The following is a 9,264-nucleotide window of genomic DNA, read 5'->3' as shown; positions in this document are numbered from 1 at the left end:
ATGCACATTGCTCAAGTTGATATGGACGACAAAATGGTGTGGGGTCCGACCAAAAGTGGTGAGTATTCAGTCAAATCCGGTTATGAGCAAGCGTTAACCCGACAGTTGCCTGACCATTCTAGGCCTGATCCGGATTGGCAAGTTTGGAAATGCTTATGGCAGTTTAAGATCCCCCCCAAATGGATCTTGTTTGTGTGGAAATGTCTTCATAATATTCTTCCGGTTAAAATTGAATTAAAGAAAAGAGGAATGCCAATTGATATTATGTGTTCCAGGTGTCTCCAGACTGCGGAATCACTTGAACATTTGTTTTTTGATTGCCCCATTTCACAACGGATTTGGCGTGGGTCGACTTTGGGGTTAGATTTTGGAGTGGGAAGACCTCTATCCTTTTTTTCATGGTTTAAAGGATGGGTGCATCAAATACATGACTCGGAGATTGTATTACATTCCATTGCTTTATTATGGGCCATTTGGATGCAACGTAATTCTGTAGAATTCCATAAAGCTGAGGTGTCCATAGAACGATCGATCATGTTTGCTTCCGAGTTACTAACATTATTTCTTTCACCCTTGCACAATGTTCCTTATGAGATTTCTCACTCTACTTCTTCTCCTCAAACCAGTTTTGTTAAGCAGGTTATTTTACAGAATGCTCAGCCTTGCATTGCTGCTGGTCCGCGTATGCGTATTATAGTGGATGGCTCTTGGGTTGCTGTTGGTGAGCGCACCGGTCTGGCATGGGTTTGCTTCGATTCTGATGATCACCAAGTCTATGAGGAAGCTATGTTGGAATCTTCAATGTTATCTCCTCAACAGGTAGAAGCAGCTGCGGTTCTCCATGCTATGCGCTGGGCAGTCCGGTCCGGCATCAATCATCTGCTTCTTCAAACAGATTGCTTAGTCCTACTGCTGCTGCTCCAACACCATACTCAAGAATCCGAATGGAGTCTCCAATCCATTCTTGCTGACATTTTGTCCTTGTGTAAATCTTTTGATTATGTTGTTCTACAAAAAGTGGACGGTGATGTGGTTCATGCTGCTCACAAACTTGCTACTGATGTAAGACTTATTGCTTAGTTAATATTTATATTGCTTCGTTATCCTCAAAAAAAAAAAAAAAAAGGTATTTGGTAAAACAACTATGATAGAGATCACATGTATACATAACTCTTACAATTTTTATTTTTATCTTAACTACTCATGATATAAGACCCAAACATATATGAATACATTTTACACACACATTAAAAGTCAAAATCAAATTGAAAATCATGAAACCCCTAAAAAGAAGGTCCAAACATTTCTCTTTGCTAAAAGATGTCCACTAATAGGGATGACAATTTGAAACCGGCCCGATGGGGATCCCCGATCCCGACCCCGATTTAAGCGGGTTTTCCCCGAAAAATATCCTCGCGGGGACGGGGATGGTATTTAAAACTTAATCCCCGAACAGATTCGGGCCGGGGACAGAGATCAATTCTCCAACCCCGGCCCCGGCCCGACTAATCCCCGTCTGTCCCGCTGAGTAATTATAATACATATATATATATATTATATTATTTGTTTAGGGTTACTATATATATTATAATATATATATGTATTATATTACTTGTTTAGGTGCTCTCTCACTCAAATCACACTCTCAGCCTCTCTCCATCTCTCTCTCTCCTGTGTAGATTGAAGATCAATGGTGTTCCCTCCGATCTCACTGATGGTGTTGGCAGCAGCTTCCCCGTCCCGCGCTGATCTCCCTCCCTCCCACGACGATCTCCGTTCGACGCCGATCTCCCTCCCTCCCACGCCGACCTCCCTCCTTCCGACCTCGCTGCTCCACGCCCCGATCTCTCTCCCTTCCTCCGATCTCACGCGATCTCTCTCCCTCCCTCCGATCTGCTTCACACCAACTCTTTGCCTCCATCAGATCGCCCTCCATTCCGTCGCTTCGCTTCTACCGCCTCATCCATCAGAGCTCGGATCTGATGAAGATCAAGATGAAGAAAATGATGTGTTATGTATTTTATTTTTTATTTTTATTTTTTACATAGCTCAGATCAGATCTGCCTTTCATCCAAAAATAAATAAAAAAAGGCAGATTTTTTATTTTTATTTTTTATGCAGATCTGTTGATGAAGTTCTTGTTGTTGTCAACATGTTGATGAGTGTGTGTGCTTATGAAGTTGTTGTTGTTGTTGTTGTTTTTTTTTTTTAAATTTTAGCCGGGGAATTATCGGGGTCGGGGAAACCCGATCTCCGTTGGGGGACGGGGGCGGAGGTGGTAATAGGCTCCCCGTCGGGGATCGGGGCCGGGGACGGGGAAATTCCTACCATCGGGGATCGGGGACGGGGAGTGTGATCCCCGGCCCCGCCCCGCCCCGCCCCGTTGCCATTCCTATCCACTAATAGTCATATTCAATTGTCAGGACAACTACGTAAACCTAACTCAACACATGGAAGCCGCATAGTAAGGCCTGGTTTGCAAACATAATGGGTGTGTTTGATTTGTGTTTGTAGAGTAATTTTTGAGATAAAAAATATGAAAACTTATTTGGTTTATTTTTTTTTAGAAATGATTTTTGAAAATTGTTGTGGGGAAAGAGTTTTAAAAAAAGTGATTGATTTGATGTGTACGAGAGACAGAGTGATTTTGGAAAGTAGGTAACCAAACAAAATTTTGAGATTTTTTTTGAAAAAATTTGTTTGGTTTGATTACTCTTAAAAATTTATTTGTAGAGAATTTTTTCCAAAATTTTTTCTGAAAAACAAACCAAACAAGGCCAATATTTTAGTAATTTTTTTTATTTTTGATAAAAAGATATATAAAAAAATAAAGAGCGTGATTTGATAATTTATAATAATTTTTAACTTTTAACTAAAATACATATTCTCCAAATGAAGCTTAAGTCATATTCGAGCTATCACACATAGCAACCGTTTGGGAAGTTGGGTTAAAATAGTCACAAAAAAATAAAATAGCCTTTTTAATTTCAGGCTAAAAAATGTCCCAGTTAAATCATAATCATTTCATTTTTTTTTTCATAAAAGTTAAAAAAAGTCGAAAATCTCATTCTAAACGAGGTTCCGTAAATGAGGTTTTATAACCCCAAACTAAAAAAGTCAAAAAAATTAAAATATCAAAAACCAATCCTCATCCCAAACAACGCGATATTTGTAGACAACGTTAAATGTCTACTCAATAATTAAGAGGAGAAGGAATTGGAATTTCTGTGATCATTTTCTCAACTTGATTGTGTTGTTGAGTCTCAATAGATCTATTACTTATTCATCTTGATGATTCAAATCGTTTATCATATAAGGTCTTCTGAATAGATTATACATATAAAAAAGTCGAATTGAATGGACAATTGTAGACAAAATCTTGATGGAGACCCCAGTGTTGCCCATCCCTACTACCCCCACACACACGTGGGGGTTGGTTATTGGAAGAAGAAAAAAAAAAAAAAAATTATGGCCAATCAAACCCCACTGGGGGTCCTAGGAGTCACCCCAGTGCGGGTCTGAAACATTATTCTTGTAAACAAATGATTAGATTACATTTTTTTCTTCTTCAAGATAGTAAATTTGTTATCAAAATCATACTTGTCATTTATTTATTTTTGATAACAAATGCAATATGATTATATAGTTACGGTTTTCTAATCAATATTATTTTTTTGTATGAATAACCTATTAAGAAGGTTACTATCTAAAAAAAAAAAGAAAAAAATCTATTAAGAAGGTTGCTCAAAAAAAAATTTATTAAAAAAGTATTACAAATAAATGATTTGAATCATTAACTTAAGTGTACTAACATCCAATAACACGATCCAAGCCACTGTTGAGGATCTTGTCCTCTAAAAAAAATTAAAAAACAAAGGCTATTTTGACAACACGGTTCTAACTTTTTTACTTTTAAAATAACATCACTTTTCTAATTTTTTTTTGTATATTTTTTCAAAAAAAAATTAAAAAATGTCAAAAAATCTACTTTTAACTTATTTCTCAGGGTAGGCCAAAGTCGACCTATCATTAAATGGACACACAAGTACACTGAAAATTGTCCTACTTAATAATTTTTTGCAACCCTCAAATAAAAATAAAGATAAAATAAAATAGGACTGTAAATATGATAGAACTCAAGGAATACTACGATTCTATTTTGATAATTCAAACTATTCTTTTTGTAAAATCCTCCTAACACGTTTGGTAAGATTGATCAATGTAATCCATGAAAAAATTATACCGATCCAATAATATTAACCTTTTATTGTATTTGTCTCTAAATAAATGGTTTAAAAAGTATAATCATTGTAGACACATTTTTGTGTTTTTTGTTTTTGTTGTTTTTGTTGTGTTTTTCTGTGTTGTTGTGTTTTTTTTTTAATTTTTTTTTTGTCTTCAGTAATTTTTTTTTGTCTTCAAATGCACAGAATGGTGCATGGAATGAGACAAATTATCTGAATTTTTTTTTTCTTCCCATCAAAAAAAACGTTTGAAGAACAAGAAAAATAATTAGGCATCCAAACAAACAAACAAACAAACAAACATGCTTAAAGCATTGAAGGCTAGACAGGCACATAACTTAATTCAGGCCTAGTTTGGGAAGACTAAATAAGTGCACTTTTTGACTTTTTATGAAATATGGGTTGGGTTTGGGTTGGGTTTGAAGTGATGTGTTAGAGAGGTGATGTGACTTAAATAGGATAGTGACTTTTTGACTTTTTGTCTTTTTTCAAGCATGCCAAACTTGGCCTCAATATCAACAATGTTAGGGGGCCACAATTTTTGTGGCCACAATGGCTTAAAACTGTCAAAACGATGTCGTTTTGGCATGTTTTGCACTCAAAACGACGTCGTTTTGGCATGTTTTGAGCCATTGTGACCACAAAAATTATGACTCTCAAACATTTTCCATTCAAGATTGTACGCACCATGTATTCACGATTCACGATATTGATGTGGTTTTTGTTTAGTTATTATCATAGAAGCACAGCTTCTTCAAAATATGACAAATTATATTTTGTAACCCTTTAAGGCATAGTTTGGGAAGTTGGTTTTGGTGGGTTACGGGCTAAAATAGCCACAAAAAATAAAATAGGCTATTTTAGCCACAAAAAATAAAACATCAAATCCAACCCATAATCATTACACTTCTCTCTCACAAAAAAAGTCAAAAAAGTCAAAAAGTCCTTCCCAAACCAGACTTTTAGTCCCAGGCTAAAATAACCAAAAAGCCAAAAAGCCAACTCACTTCCCAAACGGAAGCTAAGCAGTATTTCTTATTTCTCAACTTTGACTATTAAACTTTAGATTTTTTTCAATTTTGTAATTAATCTATAAATTTTTTAAAATAAATTACAAATACACCCCCTGAGATTTGATAAAAATACGAATTACTTCATGTAATTCTGAAAATTACATTCTACCCTTGAAATTTCTAATTTTATAATAAATCGCCCATTTAATTAATAAATCATAAAGTCAATTAATAGTTTTTAATGACGTTAGAAATATGTTTCAATTAATAATTTAAGTAATTTTTTTTATTGTATAGGAGAGCAATTATTAATTTTATTTTTTTAGTTAATTCTGTTAAATAAAAAATTCTAACAAGAGAATATTTGTAATTTTCTAAATTACAGAAACAATTTGTACTTTAAACAAATCTTAAAGGATGTATTTATAAATTACCCAAATTTTTATCAATAACAACTGTCAAATTCCGATAACAGAAAATACATGAAAAAGTTTGTGCATCGTGACACTTTTTGGACAACATTTACTAATTGGACCACATTCACAAAAATCTAATAGTCAAGATACCAAATAAATAAAAAAAAAGAAAATTAAAAATTATGAAACAAATTAAGATTTAAAGAGGCTATATATTCATATAACCACTCAATATTTTACTTAATACATGACAGCAAGTTTATGTATATCAGTAAGTACAGATATGCTATGCATCACTAACCTCTTGTCATTAGTTCATTCCAAGGTTGAATTTTTATTTATTTTTATTTATTTTTGTGTTTTCAGAAACAAAAACCGGGGTACACACTGCAAGAATCTGTACTTTTATGCTACGCATCACTAACCTCTTGCCACTAGTTCATTTCAAGGTTGAATTTTTATTTTTTTGTGTTTTCAGAAACAAAAACCGAGGGGAGAAGTTAAACAACACTCTCCGTTCATATCGTTTTCAAAAAAATTTTCTACAGATAATTTTGAAAAATGCAAAAAGCAACCTAGAAGGAATTTAAAAAATGGATATTTTCAAATAAAAAAAAAAAAAAAAGGTTCAGACCTTCAGCTAAAAAGAATCCTTTTTCCACTAAAGAAGATAACCAACCAACACTAGAGCTGAAAGAAACCTTCTCCACTAAACAGATGCCCGGTTCATATTCACAGTTGAGGATGACAATGTTAGCACCCAAAAGTCACCATAACTCTAAAATACGATCCATGCACATTTCACCTTCACACTTTGTAAGTCACCCTTAAGTCCCGATAACTAATATCATCCCAAAAATCTACGTCATCCCTGAGGGCTAAAAGTCCCGTTTGGTAGAGTTGTAGGAAAGTGATTGTAAATTATAACTTATAGCTGTGAGTATAAGCTGGTAACCTGTTTGGTGTAACTGTGGGATTATAAATTTAAGCACCATAGTAGTATTTAGTAAATAAGCTGTAAAATAGCTTTTTGCTATGTAATTGTCATTTTTACCCTTATGAACAGAAAATTTGTAATTTTGTCATTTTTTTCTCTTTAAATTTTGAAAAAGTTATTTCATTAATGGAAGTTGATTAATTAGTACATAATTTGGTACATTTCATTACCTCAAATTTATTTATTTATTTATTTTTTAATTTTATTTTTTTAATAATATTGAGTTGACAAGGGAATAAAAAAATGCTATTGCAATAAAAATACAATAAATTATTGTAGACGTGCCCGAATGTCTCGGCTCCGCGCGCGAATGGCGCGAAATCCGTTTTGTTCATTAGCTATTACAGTTTGGACTTAATGTCACGGTTCTGAATCTAATCTCGCAAAGTGCAATGCAAGACTGATAAATTACCAAAGAGTCCAAATCCGGCAAATCGTTTTGGAAAACTGATTTTTATAAAGAAGTGCCAAACATGGACTGCTTTGCCAGATATAAAGTCGCCACCTAAATATTTTATTTTTGAGAAATTTAGGAAACCCTGACTCGTGCCTAAGGCCACGTGTCTGTCATCATCAAAGTTGCCTCAGCTCGGGAACCTAGGTACGAGAGGGGAAGGTCATGCAATGAGCACCCCCGCTCGCCCGATCAAAGATCGGCCTTTACTAACATGATATTTTGTTTTTGAAAACACATGTGTTCTTATTCCGGTTTATTAGCTAGCTTACTACGTGATGCGCACATCATACAAGTATAGACTAGATCGTCTAAGTTGGAACAAAACATCTCATGTTTGTTTGAAAATAGTTTGATGGTGCTACTCGCAAGTAGGCTAAGATGTGGATTTGCCACCCTCAAGTGGGCTTAGAAAACATGATTTTGCCACTTTTAAGTGGGCTTAAAACTCGCATTTCAATGAATTGTTCCAATTCAAGCAATCCAACCTTCACCCACAGGCATTCAGGCAGTTATATCATTTAAGCAAATAGCCTCATGGCAAGCATGCTGTCATGGCAACACTCACACTCATGCAAGGATGCTAAAGCGTAAAAGCTTACCTAGTACTCCGAGCTAAAACAAGTAGCTAGTTAGTAATTAATGCATGATCCTAGCTATGTCAACAATGCCTAATGCAACATATGCAAAATGCAACTAAGATAGGCTCGGCTATTTTAAGATGTCATATGAAATACAACTTGATAACATGTTGTTGAACACGTATTCAAGTAAATGTATTTGAAATACAATGCAGCTAGTATGATGCGCCAAGCCCGGTGCATGCAAGATAGATGAATGAATGCAAACATACATGCATAAGGATGCTAATCAAAACATGACTTAGAACTAACTATCAAAAGCTGATAAGTAAAAGGAAGAAAGATGTGGGGTTGGAAGACATTCACACACTCACGCACACTTATTACAAAATTCGTCCTCTCGACGGAGGGTCCGAATAAATCAACTAGCTAGCTACACTACACAAATTAATTATTACAAAACCTTAACTAATTAAGCAAATTAATTAAGTTACAAAACCAACTAAGTAAGAAAAGAAAGAAGCTGAATCAAGCTGCCACAGCTCTGCCTCGGAATGATGCATGATGCATGCTCGTTCGCCTCGCTCGGAAATCCGTTACCATGCCTCATGTTGCCTCTATTTGCACTGTTTTAGACTTCTGAAAACTGTGCAAATCCCCAAAACACTTCTGATCCACCTCATGGATATGCTGAGAGGTCATCGGCGATAATGCACATCAACCAATTTTGAGTCTATCGGCCAAATATTGATAGCCAATCGGCACACTAGATAGCTGATCGATCATATCTTCTTGCAAACTCCCATTTTTGTTGCAACAGAGCACAAACAGAGGCATGACAATGTATTTGCAAGAAAATGTGTGTGTAACTATACCTAAGGCTCAAAGGTGTGCAGTACTGGGCTCTCGAGCCATCAATCACGCATCTCAATGCATGATAGCCAAAGAGGTCGAGATGCACAAATCAATGCCAAATGAATGCACAAAAACATATAAATGCCTTAACCTCTATCATGCATGATCAAGAGGGTCGGTGATCGAGAATTGAGGCACGTTTCATCACTTCAAGTATGAAACGTCCCTTATTTCTCGTGTTTGGCTTAACACCCAAACCAAACACAATGCAAAGCACACAACATGGAAATGCAATGCAACTCAACAAAAGCATGCCAAATGCAATACAACTCAAGCATGCAACAACATGCAATATACCAAGCATGCAACAACATGCAAACCACATACTCAATGGACTTAAACTGCATATGGATAGACCTCAGCCATACCAAAAACAGTGGCCATAATGATGAAATGATGAGATGAAAAGTGAGAAAAATGCATGCACATGCAATGGCCCATCAACTAGGCCTAAGAGCACAACTCTCAAACATGATCAAAAAGAGATGAATATGGAAATACGACAACACTATATGCACTGAAATATCATATGAATTGATGCCAAATCAACCAAATAATACAAGCATGGCATGCTAGCGAGCTCAAGGCTTAAAGCCAGCCAAAGGACTTACACCATAGCTATGCAATGCATGAAACATATAGCC

At 35.4% G+C, this 9,264-nt stretch overlaps 1 protein-coding gene across 1 annotated transcript; it reads left to right on the top strand.

Moving 5' to 3' along the window:
* LOC145798240 (uncharacterized) lies at window positions 1-1,080 on the top strand. Its single transcript, XM_082885748.1, has one exon. The coding sequence runs from the start codon at window positions 1-3 to the stop codon at window positions 1,078-1,080; it is 1,080 nt and encodes a 359-aa protein (XP_082741874.1).
* Window positions 1,081-9,264: the final 8,184 nt, after the last annotated feature.

Source organism: Camellia sinensis, chromosome 8 (assembly GCF_055761805.1).
Source record: "Camellia sinensis isolate YWXY chromosome 8, ASM5576180v1, whole genome shotgun sequence".
Lineage (NCBI taxonomy): Eukaryota > Viridiplantae > Streptophyta > Magnoliopsida > Ericales > Theaceae > Camellia > Camellia sinensis.
The sequence above is the reverse complement of the archived record's forward strand: the minus strand, read 5'-3'. Positions and strand labels throughout refer to the sequence as shown.